The 15,156-nt window shown below is 45.2% G+C and overlaps 1 protein-coding gene across 1 annotated transcript; it reads right to left on the bottom strand.

The window, feature by feature from the left end:
* Positions 1 to 89: 89 nt before the first annotated feature.
* DRG1 (developmentally regulated GTP binding protein 1) lies at positions 90 to 5,414 on the bottom strand. The gene is made up of 9 exons (XM_005524451.3): positions 5,292 to 5,414; positions 4,965 to 5,088; positions 4,006 to 4,181; positions 3,538 to 3,607; positions 2,809 to 2,978; positions 1,941 to 2,071; positions 1,570 to 1,737; positions 682 to 804; positions 90 to 207 (listed from the first exon to the last, which is right to left on the bottom strand). Exons 1-9 carry the CDS (start codon positions 5,331 to 5,333, stop codon positions 108 to 110), a joined length of 1,104 nt encoding a protein of 367 aa, XP_005524508.1. The 5' UTR covers positions 5,334 to 5,414; the 3' UTR covers positions 90 to 107.
* Positions 5,415 to 15,156: the final 9,742 nt, after the last annotated feature.

The following is a 15,156-nucleotide window of genomic DNA, read 5'->3' as shown; positions in this document are numbered from 1 at the left end:
AGATACTATAATAGAAGGCCATTTCTAAATCAAAATGGGGGTGGGGGAAGGGATGTCACAATTAATGACAAATTTCAGGCACAGCAACAAACCATGTAAGAATAACTTTATTTCTTCACAATCTGAATAACATCCTCATCTTCAAGAGTATGGTCTTTACCAACTTTTTGAGGGTTGTGTTTAACAGATGAACCCCAGACCAGTGCACTGAAAGAAGAAAAATCAAATTTAAATTAAAAGGCTTAGAAGTATGATATGCAAGCAGACCAGCAGCTATTTCTGTCACAAAGCTAATACAGAAAGCAATGCTTCAGAGCTATTTTTATTCTCCTACAAGTACCTGGCTGAGTGGTCAGTGTGAACCATGGTTAGAAACAGATCAAAACAAAGCCTGAAGTTGTCCTGAAAACCCAAGTGCATGGGACAATGGCTTGTAATGCTGTGTCTAGTGCTACTTTTAAATAACAAATTTTTCTCCACAGAGGACATGTATGTAGGAAAGAGCACAAGAACATCAAATACAACAACTGAAGTACTAAGTTTGATTACGATGAGCAGATTTATTCAATTTAACATAAAAAAATAGTCCTGGTATTCCCTTCTAGTTTAGAAGAGCATTAAATAATATACCTGAAGGCAAATTACTTTCTATTTTATATATTCTTTTATAATAATACTTACTATTTAAAGTCTTTTATGAGATTTTTGTGGATTTTCATGCAGAAATCCTCCACTGTGGTCTTGCAGTAAGGTAGTACCACTGGAGAGGTGTAGTCTGGGAGCTGTCCTTTAGGTTTGGTGTAGCTGTAACAGATGGAACCATCAGTCAATTCTCCCTTGTAACAGCAAAGGTTTCTCACTTGTGAACTTTCTGAAGGTGCTTAAAAAGAAAGCCAAATGGCAATAGTTGTTTTAAAATAATGTGTTTAGTTTTATGGTTCCAACTTGCCATTGTTTTTTTCTGTGAAAACCTCAACATGTATTAGAAGAAGTACCTGATGAAGTCTATAGCATGGATACCTAGAACACAGATACAAAGGACTGTGAAATGCCTTTTCACAGTACATTCTATATAATTGTAAGAAGACAGATATAAATTTAAATGACAGCAATTACTGTATTATGAGTATTAATAAATTCATTCATAAGTTCATCCAAAAATGCCTAAGAATTATGAGGTAAACCTGGAATAACTTGCAGTAAAAATATCTGAAATTCTAGGTGAAGAACTAAGTTCTGTCAAGAGAGCTGCATCCATGACAGACTGAAAAGATTATTACATCTGGAATCACAGTATTACCACAAAGTTTGAGTAGAGTTCCATGTTTTCAGGAATTTTTAAAGATGTGCTTTGGTCTTGGTTTCAAAAGGTTCTCATTTAATTCCCCTATAAATTCAAAACAGCACTTGTGGCTATCACACAACAGCTAAGACAAGCACAATTTCTGGGTTACAAAGCAAACACCAGTTAGTAGAAAAACCTTCTAAAATATTCCTCATCCATTCCCGAGACCTTTTTCAGTCTCAGCCAAACACTTAAGTCCACAGAAGGCAGCAATTCTGACTCACATTCGGACTAGTTTCAAGTAGTCCCAGATTTTCTCCAGCAGATCATCAAAGTTCCAGCGATGATGAGCAGATATCGGTACACAGTGGGGTACTTTGTAAATGATATCTAGTTCTTCAATGGAAATTTGGTCGATTTTATTTAGGACATAAATGCATGGGATGTAAACCCTGCAAAGAGAAAGAAATTGTTAGAGCAACCTCACAGCAGCACGCTGCTATCTTCACTGCAAAGAAAAAATGGTTATAAAAAGCTTATCCCTGTGTTGATGCCACATTGCTGGCTCAGCTTCTGTGGAAAGCAAACCCAAAAGACAATTCTTTTCTTTATAATACAGACTGCTCGTGTGGCACAGCCTGGGAGCCAACAGTACCTGTTTCCTTCCACAACGTCAATCAGGTCATCGGCAGTGGCGTCGCTGCGCAGCGTGACATCGGCATTGTGGATTTTGTACTCTGCTAAGATGCTCTTCACTGTCTCAGTGTCCAGCTCACTCTGAGGACACTGAACATAGACACAGTGTTAAGGAATGGCAGAGCTAACAGCCAAATAAAGTATTACAATTAACAGTGCTGTCACCTAGCAACCACTGCATACACCTTACTACAAAGAATAGTTGCATTTTAAGTTACTGGACATGACTGGTTTTACCGTAGCTGGTGTGAGAAAAGGGAAAAACAGACTTAAATCCTTAACTCCTAACAACTTCATTTATATTAATGCCCCACTGAGAACTGCAATCAAACATTTCAGAAGCAGTGTTTCCTTTCAGTTTGGGACCAAATGCAACACAAACCCACATATCTTGCAGTTCAGAGCCCAGACAACTACACTTCAGGTTCTTAGAGCACAGAGTTCTGACTTTTGGTATCTCTGGTTATTTCTATGCTTTTAAAGATTCAGCTGAATGGGTTGCAAGGCCTGAAACTCAGAGCAATCCTCTCCAGAAAGACATTGTAGCCACCAAGTAAGAGGCAGTTTTTGCACATTTTCCTTTGGATCTCAAACTTGTTATGTGTGGAAAGCAACCAAGGCTCTGTTTTGAGGGCAAGGAAGTGGTCAGGCTCCAGGAGAGGTGTGGATGGCCCCTAAGGAAAGTAACTGACTGTAGCACAGTACAGCAGTTCAGCTCCTGAAGAAGTCATAGTACCACATGGTCCCAGACATACCATCAACTATAAATGTCTCTTTCTTCAAGCAATTTGTTTTTTAATTTTGGGTAAAGAGAACTTCCAACTTACTGTGGCTGTAAGGTTAATGCCTCCTTTATCCTTTTTTTTAAAGCCAATATTGGGGGGCTTACTATTCAGACGGATTCCAAATCCCTCCAGTTCATTCTCAATGATTTTCTTGTGGCCAAGGGGTTTCAGCACGTCCAGAACAATCAGAATGAGATTACAGGTTCGAGCAACTAAGAATCAGAAAAAGAAAGTCACCTCTCAAAAAGCATGCTCACACAACCTGAGACAAAACAACCACAATATAGCTTGGTGGACTGATGACACTATGAAACCCCTGAATGCCAGCATATTTGTTATTTTTAAATACCAGTGTAGGACTGAAGTTTATTTTGCTGGCCAAGCATCACTGATAGACAGATCTGCACATGTAAGAATGACAGAGGCTGGAAAAAATCTTCTTGTCTCCATTCAGACACCAGACTGAGGACAATTAACTGGGTAAGGAAATGAAAACAGCAGCCTTGTTTAGGATGGTATCAGATCTGCCTGCAAAACTGGCAATGTGCTTTCACTGAAGTGTCAGTGCAGAGCATAAACCCAGCAAGATCACAAAGCTAGAACTGAAAACAACAATATGAAAGCAGCTGCTGCTTCTCAGCAGGCAGCTCAAGTCCAGAAAACAATCCAGCTTTTCAAAGACATCAGAAACAGTGATTCAACCCTTCATTCTCCCGTACTGTGTTAAATGAACCAGTGACAGGCTGCTGTCTCCAGCTCTAACATACTCACCTGCAATGACCTGCCGTCCTCTGCCTTTACCATCTTTGGCACCTTCAATAATTCCTGGCAGATCAAGTAGCTATTTGTTCACAGGAAGGAAAGTATCACATGAGAAAAGTATTCTTCATTAAATCAATCCTACTTTTACCCTTCTGAACCAGCTGACTCTACTGCAAATCTGGACAGAGTATGACAGGACTGTTTCCCATTTGATTGTTATATATATATATAAAATCCCATGTGCCCTATTGGTGGTACAGATCATGTCATAGGGAATAATTAGAACTACCACAGGAGCTTCTTCCCAGAGCAAAGTGAAAAGCAGGGAAAAATCCATACCTCATAGAAACATTTCCAAGGTATTCTCAAGCACTTCTACACATCACTTCTAACCTGCTAATGTCAGGCCAGACCACTCAACCACAACAGCACAGTATCTGTATAGCCCATCCTACCCTCAGAGACACAGGATCTCACCTGGATCTTTGCTCCTTTGTACCTAATGACTCCAGGCACAGTAGTCAGTGTAGTGAATTCATATGCTGCCACTTCAGAGTACACACCAGCCAGATTACTTAGAAGAGTAGATTTCCCCACTGATGGAAAACCCACAAACCCAATGCGGGCATCACCCGTCTTTGCAACATCAAAACCTGCAAATAAGGAGTAGAAATATTTGTCTAATGATTGACATTTTCTATCTTCTAATGTTCTGGACACTAGATACACTATTATTTTTAATACTGCCTGAGTAAAAGCCAAGTAAGCTTTCCTAGAAGAAGGATGAGAGATTGTCCACAATCCTTATTGCCTTGTATCACTTATAACACCCCATGACATATACCTGTCTAATAAAGTGTTGGCTGCAAAGCTTCACAGCGGACTGTACCTGAGTATAAGTGAAGCATTTCCTTTAAGCACTGCAGCTAAGGCAATTCACACCTTTATATATATTAAAAAACGTGGCTGCTGTAAAGGTGCTTTTTCGTGTAAAAAGCTTAAGATTTCTGCAAAGATTATATTAGCCAAAATACAAAAGTACTTTAATCTACACTTCATGAAGGGCTCCACCCCACAGCCCTAGGAAGGGCCACAAATCATGGTTAGAGGTCCAGTACCGCGTAGGACAAGAGGAAGCAAGGACAGAACAAGTTGCCCAGAGAAGCTGTGGCTGTCCCATCCCTGCAAGTGTTTAAGGCCAGGTTAAATAGGGCTCCGAGCAATCTGATCTAGTGGAAGGTGTCCCCGGCATGACAAGGGGGTAGAACGAAATAATCTTTAAGGTCCCTTCCCACCCAAACGCTTCTGCGATTCTATGACCGTTCCGCAGATAATCTGACACGATTTGTGCGGAAAAGAGCCCTCCAGTTACATCGCCTTCCGTCACACCTCCCGCACATGGACAGCTCCTGCATAGACCTGCACAGACCACGCACCTTCCCCGGGGCCGCCGCCGCCGCCTCCCTTGGGGGTGATGAGCTCCCGGCGCAGCTTTGCCAGACGGGCCTTCAGCAGCCCCAGGTGATGGGCGGTGGCCTTGTTCTTCTGCGTCCGGGCCATCTGCAAGGGCATAGGACCGAGGGCTCACACCAGGAGGGCTCTGTCGCCTCGGGCCCTGCGCGATGCTTGGGGAAAGGGCCCCGACACCCCTCCACGGCGCGGCCCGGCAGCCGTCCCCCACCCCGGCCCGAGCCCCGCGTCCGCCCCGTTCGGCGCTCAGTGCCCGGCCCGGCCGCGGGAGGCGGAGGGCGGCGGTAAGGTACCTCCGCCTCAATCTCCGCGATCTTGGCCAGGGTGCCGCTCATGGTGGCGTCCGGCCCGGCCCGCCCGGCCGCCCCTCAGCGCCGCCGCTCCTCGCGCACCCGCCGGCGCCGCGCACGCGCGTGGCGACCTCTCGCGAGAGGCGGCGGGCGGGAAAGGGCGCGCGGTGCGCGCCGCCGGCTTCGCGCGCTGCCCTGAGGGGAGGCGGCGCAGCGCCCCCTGGGCCGTGTGGAGGGCGCTCGCCGCCCCACAGAAAGAGCGGGCAACGCTGTGAGGGGCGAGAGTGAGGGAGAGATGCCCGAGTGTGAGATCCGTGTGTGTGAGGGATCCCTGTGTGTATGAAAGACCCGTGTGCCTGTGAGATCCGTGTGTGTGAGGTCCGTATGCCTTTGACATCCATGCGTGAGGGATCTGTGTGTGAGGGATCCGCGTGTGAGAGATCCGCGTGTATGTGAGAGAGATTCCTGTATCCGTAGGATCTGTGTCTGTGAGATCCATGTATGTTAGAGATCCGTGTACGTGTGATCTGTTTGTGGGAGATCGGCGTGTCTGTGCCCCGTGTCCGTGTGATGTGTGCGAGGCAGAGCGCGGCTGCGGGGCTGTCGGAGCCGGCATGAGCCGGGTGTGCGAGAGCCCTGAGGGGGGCCCGGGGACGGTGCTGGCACGGCTGAGGTGCTCGGTCGTGAGGGGCAGCCGGGCTGCGGCGCCGAGAGAAGCCGGCGTGAGGCGATGGGTGCTCGGCTGAGAGAGAGGACGGTGCGGGCGGAGCTGCGCGCTGAGGCAGCTGCCCCGCAGGTGTGAGGGGAGCCGGGAGTCTCGCTGCCCGCCAGGGGAGCTGGCGTGTGCCCTTCGCTGTGGTTAAACCGGACCGGCCTCTCCGCGGTCCTTCCCGCAGCCCGCTCCGCTCCTCGCCAGGTGTGTATTTGTGGCACTCCTTGTACCGCAGCGCTACCGGACCGGGCGGCGCTGCTGCACTGCCCGCGGCGGAGCCTTCCTGAGCTGGTGCTTTGTCAAACCGGGACTTCATGCTGGAGCTTTCTCACGGCTCCCTTCAGCTGAGCCCTGGCCGTACCACTTTGCCCCAGGGACATCTGTAACTGCACTGAATGCAGGCTAATTAAACAGAGAAAGGATTTTTTTTTTTTTTAAAGGCCCCTTCAAACTTTAAAATGCCAAGTATTTCCAGCGTTTGGCTGTTCCACAAGAAGCCAAACAATTGGATTTCAAATTGGAAGTATTCTTATGAAGTATTTTTATTTACAAGGAAATACAGTTTAATCAGTGTTCATGATTTTGGTTTCCAAGTTTCTTTCTGTGTCATATTTTGTCTGAATTCGAATATTTATAGAAACCTTTCCAAAAAGGCTCTTCTACCTCAATTTATTGCAAAGTCTGTTTTTATAGGGTGTATCTAAATGTAAAACTTAACTTTAAAAAGAAAAAAAAAAGCCAAAATTACCCTCTCCTTGCCCGTAATGTGAGCACTTACAGACACATCTGCCCCATCTTCAGACAGAATTCTGAGTATGTTACAATTGACAAAAGTTAACCTTACAACAGTTTGGTGATAGAATTGTTGTGGAATCATTAAATCTTCTTTAACTTACAGTGAAAAGGAAAAAAAAGAGTGCTAGTGCAATGGGAACCAGACTGCTATTTGTGGTCTCTGCCTCTGCATTTCCCTTTTTGTCTCCATTTATTCAAAAGAGCAGCCTTTATTGTCATAAATATATTTACAGTAGGAACTGTTACTAATATAAGCTTATAGAGAGCTTACTAACATAGAATCTCAAATAAAATTGAATTACTATTCCTGGTAATGTTGATTCAGCTAAGCTAGGGTAAATATAAATGCACCTACCCATTATATATTTGTTCATAGTTTTCTAATTATTCCTTGTGAACAATATCCTTTTCCAACACGGGACAGAGATTTGACCCTGGTATAAATTTTTTCCTGCTTACTTCAGATGGAGTTGGATTTGTTTATGCCTCAACTGAATTCAGCCACACAATCAGTCCAGATTTGTGGTTCTTTTTAGTAAAAGGAAAAATATTGAGAAAAATACAAATTCTGAATCAGGGTTTAAGACCTCCCCTCTTCTGTGCAGTACATCATGGTTAACTTCAGAACTTGTTGCTAGTTGTTACAAACTCACTCCAAATCTCATAGTCTAAAGTAAAACAATTTTTCAAAGTGGGGGCTGAATGAACAAAGATGTCAAAAAACACATGGTGTGAAAATTTAGTTACTGGCTGGTTTTTGTGTTCCTGGTTTATGTTTCCATAGTGTTCTTAACATACATGCTGCTCAGTTCTTAAATTCTTTTCTTCTCAGAAAGTTACTCAAGCAAAGGCTATAAGGAATTTAGGCACATAAAAATTCTTTCAGTGTCGAGTATTGTCCTTAATTACCTGAAGAGAGAAAGAATTTAATTAATTAAGGTAATTAGTTTGATTTTTGGTAGCGAAATTAACATTTTCTAATTGGTTATGATATTTAAAGTAGTTTATCTTAGTTTATAACAGTACCTTCCTTTGAGCTCCAGAAAGGTTTGTTCAACAGGGATTGTTTCCAGGTTGTGAACAGAGTAATATTACTTTTATTTATTGTGAGTACTGCTGTGAATTTTTTAATATAAAGGTGTTTTATGCAATATGGTGCTTCGAGAACAGGGTGGTTCTGACCATAGGAAATAAAGGTGCAACAGCTGGAAAAATGACTGAAGGGTGGGTGACTGGGAATGGATAAATTATGTCCCCTGAAGACTGCAGTCAAAACTAGAAAATAGAGCGCAAATGATAAAACTTTATTAAAGAAATAAGAATAAAAGTCAGTCAGAGAACAGAAAAATCAAGGAAAATATTAATAGAAGATTGGATACAGTGTCAGGAGAAAAAAAGCCCCCGGAAGAACTGGAGAGAAAATGAAAGGAGATGTGAGAGACTGAGATCTGCTCGAAAGGTTAATTGAGCTTTATAGTGGGTACTGATGGAAGATGGTATATGTGAATTGCCATCTTTTTTATTAAAACATATATGTGTGTTTTTTAAATTGCAGTCATTCCATTTAGGGAATCTAGATGAAGTGCAACAGGGCGAATACTTCCCAAGGCTGTTACTTGCACAACAGTCAATCTCTCCTGGGACCAATTGCCTGTAAAATCAGATGACACAGAATGAAGGTTCAGATCTGGAGTAAAACCCACAAATGATTATGTAGTCGTGTGAATGACTGATAAACTGGAAGTATATAACTTCAACACTTCTCTAATAATATTCTTAATATCTTAATATCTTAATATCTCTAATAATATTCTTAATAAGGAAAGCAATGTACTAAAGCATATTCAGCAAGTGGACAAAGACTGCACCTTATGCAAAGGCTGTCTCATCAAACACTTAAGGAATATGACACAGTACAGAATCAGTGACAGGGAAAAAACAGGAGTGTTTGTTTCTCCAAGCTACAACAGGAATGTGACTGAAATGACACATACTTCATCAGCAAGATCTGAATAGTGCAGGGCTGTAGAAAAATGGATTTAGGAAATTCATCTTCTACACACTCCTGTCTTGCCAACTCTGATTTTGAGCAAGTATTTTCCTCTCCTTGTGCCTCAGGTTTTTTTTTGCACAACAGGAATGTGAAGTTGCTGCAGAATGATTGAAACTTTCATGTTTCCATAGCATTGCCCTGCAAGTTTTGTAACTGTAGCTCACTTCCATAGGAGAGCCTAGGAGCTAATGCAGTTAGGTTTCATGTCAAACTACCAATTTTAAATGAGCTATTTAATTATGGAGCAAATTCTGAAATTCTTTCGAAAGCAATTAGTGTTTCAGCTTGAGTAAGAGTTTAACTTACGTGAGATGATGAGATGCAAACAAAGTATATTGAGAAGAGGCTTGCAAGTCTTTTGGATAACTATGTAAAATTTATCATTGTACAATACATGGTAAATACTTTGAGTATGAAATTAATTGTGATAACTCGTGTATGCTTCATTAAAATCACATGAAGTACCTTGTTAAAAATAAGCGGTGCATGCTCACCTAGTCAGGTTTGAGGGGTTTTTTCCCCCTCTTTTATATTCTAATAAATAACTCAAATACTTGAGGATATCAAGTTTATTCACAGTGCACTGAGAAGGTCATTTCAGCTTAAGAGCCACTCTGGTAGTACAGCACTTGTGGTTTTGGTAATTCACCTCATGCCAGACTATACTGGCAACCAGCTGATGCTGTGTGTTTGTGGGCTTGCTACAGACTGCATTTCTAGATTAGTGGTGGGATTTCTGCAGGATTTCAGAAAGTGAGGGGGTGAGAGGGAGGAAATGAAATCATGATTTCAAGTGAAGCAAGGATCTTGAAATTTCATATCCTCTCAGAAATGATCACCAGCTCAGTGAAAAATAATCTGTATCAAATGGTAACAGTGATCTGAGTACTTAGGATTTTAAGAATTATGAGTATGGGACTGTAACCAACCTGCCAGAGTTTCCCCATGAAAAAAAAAGGATAACTGCAGCTTAAGGCATACAGACAATTGGTTCCTTTTAAGGTGGTTTTTCTGTGGGTTTTTGTTTGGTTTTGTTTGTGTTTTTTTTTTTAATTTTTACAGTTTTGCAAATTTACCCTATGAATTGCGCTTTGATTTGAGAACTGGCTGGTAATTAACCCTCTTATTGTATTTCAGGGAAAAACTGCTCATGCTGAAGAAGAGACAAACTATAATGAGCTATAATGAGTTGAGTAAGGGCCAGCTTCATGCCTGTTTGGAGGAAAGAGATTTTGAAAACCCTCTATCAAAAGGTAAGATTTTTTAAATCCATAGTGCTGAATCTTCAATGGAAGATGATTGCCTGAGGTGAAGTGACTCTGAGAGTTGATGCAATTCACAGCTTAATTAACTCTTGAGCCAATAGACAAAGTTGTATCTCTTTCAAATGTTGTAAAATGTACAGATGTAGCCGTTCCTAGTTGTCTTCTAGGATTAACTGTTCTTTATGCCAGTTTAGTTGTTATCTAGGGAGGAGTTTTCCTGGGGACAGCACAGTAGTTTAGCTGTTAATCTGTAAATACCAAACCTTTGTTGCTTGCATTGCATATTTAGGATTGTATTGTAATGTATGTTTTAGAAGAAAAAGTTGTCTGTCAGGTTTGTTTAGGTAGGCATGAATGCCTAATTCAGTGGGAGTCAACGAAATGGAATCCTAGGTTGTATTTCCATGTTGCACAGATCCCTAATGTGGCAATCTTGTTTTGAATGGGTCAGGTTGATTTGGTTCCAGGCAGTCTAGAATAAGTTAAACTGGGAAGACTGAAGAAATGAGAGGAACAAAAGGGAGATTAAGTATCAAAGGTTAGCTTCCAAGACTGTGTAAAATTAGTATAACAACTAAAAGTTGTAAGGTTTAGCATCAGCTACCCACACTTTGTCGTGGGCTGCCATGCAACACACAGAGTACACAGCACGAGTGCAGAGAGGAGAGTGATCAAAAAGAGGAAAAACAAACAATGCTGTTTTCTCTTTTTAAAGTAAGTCTTTCTGTGTACTTTCCACAGTATCATATACCTTCCTATTGCTTTTGGTTTTGTGAGGGTGCTGGGTATTTTTAAAGACTTTTCATCTGCTTCTAGAGGAGAAAGCTGACAAATCACTAAACCCACATATGGGTTACAGAGGAAACTCTGCTGTCTCCAAGTCTGAGAATCCTTGCTGCTAGGGTTGGCATTCTCATGGGATGATTCCCAATAATAAACTGAGCAAGATTTAAAAACTAAATTTAAGTAATAGTCAACCTAATAAGTAATGAATGCTGAATTAATTGCTTGTTGTATCAGTAGCAGTTAATTAAAATACCAGTGAAAGCTCAGAAAAACTGACAGCTACTCACTGAAATTGCAAGTGTGCCATAAACTGTGCAGTGTTGTGTATTTCTGTGGAACACACATACAAAGGAAATGGTTCATATGACTGATTAGCTGGCACAAGTGCTATGCACAAATGTCTCTGCTAATATTATAATCCATGTGAAATAGTGACTAACCTTCTTAAAGAGTATAATAATGGGACTATTCTGAAAAGTTTCAGTAGCCTCAAGATCTACACAGATTCACGAGTTGAAAGTGTTGAACAAATAGGTATGACTCAACTCTAATTAACATATACCCAAATATGTTTGAACAGATTCTACTGTAACTGTCTTTTGTTACCTCCTATATTTGCACACCAATTTAAGGTCTGCACTTCTGAGTAAGGCCAGTAGCAATTGATCTGCAGTGAAGCGAGCAATGTACAATGTGGAGTCCCAAATGGTACACACATGTTTGGAGAAAAGGAGGATTATTAATACTATTGAAATACCAATCAAAGTGCTTCAGCAGGCACCAGGCAGCTGCAAAACATTTAGGGACACCTCAGGAATTCCCTTGAGCAGAAGTGAGACAGGAAATAGTGAGAAGCTGAATAAAGTAGCTGAGGAAAATGCCTTTATTTAAAAGAGGGATGGATTCAAAAGAAGTTCAGCACATTCCAGTGCAGAAGACATCAAAGAAAAGAGATTAGGATTAATCGGAAAAGGAGAGGAAATATTGGATACAGAAAATGTAAATTTTAAAATTGAAATTTAAAACTTTCTTTCACATTATCTGGAACTTTGTCTTCAAAAAGTAACTTGCTAGTTGTGATAGTAATTGAGTCAAAGGTAGTCATTCCTGTCTGCTTACACAGTTATGGAGAAATGCCATTTAGTCATTACATTGAATTTAGGGAACTTCACTTTACAAGTCTGTTAATAGCGATGAGCCAAATTTTTGCGCAGTGTGTTTTAGTACCTGTTCATTTTGAAAAGAAATTTGGCAATGCTCTAACAAATGCTAGTGGAGTGGCTACTTTGATAGTCTCATATTCTGAGACAGGGTAAGTTTGGGACCAGAAAACGTTCTAAGCATCAGTCCTTTAAATGTGATGGTGGAGCTATAGGGTGTGGTAAGCCACACAGTGTAGAGAGACAGAGCAGAAAAACTGTACCAAGAGGAGATCTGCAGCCACTGCCATGGCAGAGTGCTGAGGAGCCAAGGCAAAGGGCTGTGTCTGTGTCCTTGTGATTACTCGGGAGTGCAAGGTGCTAGCGGTCATCTTGAACCAGCATCCAGCAGCTACTCGGAGTGGGAGCTCCCAGTGTGCTGATCTGGCATCCTCGTGGCAAGAGTGAATGTGGTCACTTGCCAAGAAACAGCCATGTTTTGGGGTTTTTTTAGCTTTTACCCAGAGAAGCAGGCAGGGTGTGTTGGATGGTGCCTTTTAAACAGGAGGGCTGGAAGCTGAAACCAGAACATTCCGTGGCAACTGGAGAAAGTTCTGAGGAAAGTGCTCTGAGAGAGGCAGGACCCCCCTCCCCCTGCCTAGAGGAGAGACAAAGAACAGGCGAGGAGGGAACTGAAATAGGAAGCAGGAACCATGTCAGGAGGCTGGGGGCTAAAAGAAAGCAAATTAATAAACCACTGGGGGAAAGGCACGCAACTGTCCAAAGCCACTAGGAAAGATAAGCAAATTCCAGATTCTTTAACTGCTCTGTGTGTGTGTGCTTGCAGCCTGGCGAGTGAGTTAAACATAATCATTTTCCTCACTGTAGCAAGTACAAATTGTGTGTCTGTGGCACACAGACTTAAGAGAATACGAGCACTGTGTTATCTATATAATAGGGTGTATTTAAGCTGGGTTTGTCAGCATTGCTATCACTCCACCTCGAACTTCTCAAGTAAATGTTCACATCAGGATGTGTGCACACATAGTGCAGTAATAAAAAGTTACTGGTAATATTCTGACTGCAGTAGAGACAAACAGTTCCTATCAAAAGCAGGAGAAATCTGGTGTACAGGCTGAGGGCACTGTGTGGCCTTAAGTGTTAATGTAGTATTTTGGAAGTTAGAAGCTTGGTGCGCTCATTTACACATCAGTACCCAGAATGCTTTTTAAGTTCCACCACTATTTAATTCAAGTGCTGGGTTTGAGCTTTTGGAAAGCTCTGTAGTTTGTGATGCCCTCACATGTGCCAAGTTCAGTATTTTCCACAGAATAGTTTAAGTGACGATATTAGATCGTGAATAGGTAGTCCAAGCATTCTTAATTAGGCTTGATGTTACAAATGCAAAAAAGCGTCCTTGAACACTGTTTTCCAAGCGTTGTCTTTGACAAAACAAAGTCTGTTTGGAGAGTATGTGTGTGTGTGTGTGATACATATGGGGGAGATGCTTCTTCAAAAGTAGAGAACAATTTTTGTCTGAGACAGAAAGCAGACTTCAGCTGCAAATGAGTAATGATAATGATGATGTTGAAATAGCAGCTCTTCATAGAAAGACCTCGAGCACACAGGGAAGATTCAGCACTAGGACAGTCCAGGCAACCCCACGCAGTGAATTCGGCAGTGCATTTTGGAGCGTTTAACCTGGGCCCGGGGAAGGTAACTTGAGGGAGCGGGAGCCTCGCCGCGCTGGGGCGTGGGGCGCTCCGGGCGCCGTGGGAACCCCGGCTGCGCGGGAGGGGCTCCGCGGGCAGCACTTTCCCCAACATGGACGCGCTCGGGGCTGTGAGGTGCCCGTGCCTCCCGCAGCCCCCGGCCCGCGGGTACCGTTCCTCCCAACCGCTCTCGAGGGGAGGGCATTTTCGTACTGGAAGAATTCCCGCTGTACCCCTTCCCTCCCCCACAATGCCGGCGCCTCGCTCTTCTAGCGAGGCTGAGAGTTGATCGTGTACGGGGGGTGGGGGTGAGAAATGCAATGAAAGACCGGGGGGAGGCCGGTCTGCGCTGCAGCCCCTGGCCCCTCTGGGATCGGCTCTCCTCAGGCGAGCCGAGGAGGTGGGGGCCGCTCTGCGCCTCTGCAGCTCCGGGAGGGTTTGCATTGGACGATTCGCGCCTGGGGAGGGGGGAAGGTTGCCTGCAGCCCCCCCCGCCGGCCCCTCCTCCTCTCTCCAGCGGGAGGGGGCCTGGGGGGCGAGCTGCAGCCCGGATATTTGGGGGAGGGGGCGAGCGCAGCCCCACCACCCCCGTGAGCCGCGGGCGGGGGCCTCACTGCCGGCTCGGCATTGGAGGATCGGTGCTGGGGAAGGGGGAGACTGCAGCCCCCAGCCCCCGCGGGCGGGCGGGGTGGGGGCTGGCCTGCTGGCTCTGGCTGCTCTTGCATTGGCGGATGCGGGGAGGGAGGGGGGCAGGAAGCGGGGGGGCAGGGGGGAGCCCGAGTGGCTGGAGGGGGGGTCTCTGTGAATAGGGTGGGGGTCTTCTCGTCCAAAGAAGAGAGGAAAGTTTGCGGCGCCGGTGGTGAGGGTGCGTCGAAGCGGGCGGGGCCCGGACCGGGGCCGGCGGCGGCGGCGCCTGGTCGGGGGGGAGGGGCCGGGGGGCCCCCGCTGGATTTTTGTAGGGGGGGTGGTATCGCCCCCTCCTTCTCCTCCCCCCAGGGGTGAAAGTGCAAGAGGAAGTGCAGCCGCTGCCATCTTTCCTCCGCTCCAAACACACAGGGACGGACGGAGCCGGCAGCCCGGAGCCGCCGCCGGACCCCCGTCCCTCCCGGCTGCTGCCGCCGCGCCGCGCACGCCCCTTCCCGCGGCGGCCCCGCGGCCGCAGCGCCTCGTGGCGGCGGGGCCCGGGCGGGGCTCGCGCGGCCGCGCGCGCGCCTCGGCCGCCCGAGCCTTTTGTCTCGCCCCCCCCGCGCCGCGCGAGCCCCTCGCGCCGTGCAGGGTGCGCCGCGCGCGCGCCGCCGCCGGCCCGGGCAGGGGCGGGGAACGAGCAGGAGGAGGCGGCGCGCGCCGCCGGGCGGCCCGAGAGCGCGCGCGCCCCCTGCGGGCGCCGGCGGGGCGGCGCACCCCCC

The sequence above is a fragment of the Pseudopodoces humilis genome, chromosome 20, assembly GCF_049639895.1.
Source record: "Pseudopodoces humilis isolate 2021_Gansu_Grassland_sample_001 chromosome 20, ASM4963989v1, whole genome shotgun sequence".
NCBI classification, from domain to species: Eukaryota; Metazoa; Chordata; class Aves; order Passeriformes; family Paridae; genus Pseudopodoces; species Pseudopodoces humilis.
Note: the sequence above shows the minus strand (reverse complement) of the source record. Positions and strands in the feature narration are given on the sequence as shown.

Excerpts from the sequence above, each read along its gene's own strand:
- DRG1 (XM_005524451.3), bottom strand. The coding sequence starts at position 5,333 with ATGAGCGGCACCCTGGCCAAGATCGCGGAGATTGAGGCGGAG. Across the intron at positions 2,072-2,808 it reads GCATTAACCTTACAGCCACA|TGTCCTCAGAGTGAGCTGGA; the intron begins GTAAGTTGGAAG and ends GTCTATGTTCAG. Across the intron at positions 208-681 it reads CTCATAAAAGACTTTAAATA|TGCACTGGTCTGGGGTTCAT; the intron begins GTAAGTATTATT and ends TTCTTCTTTCAG.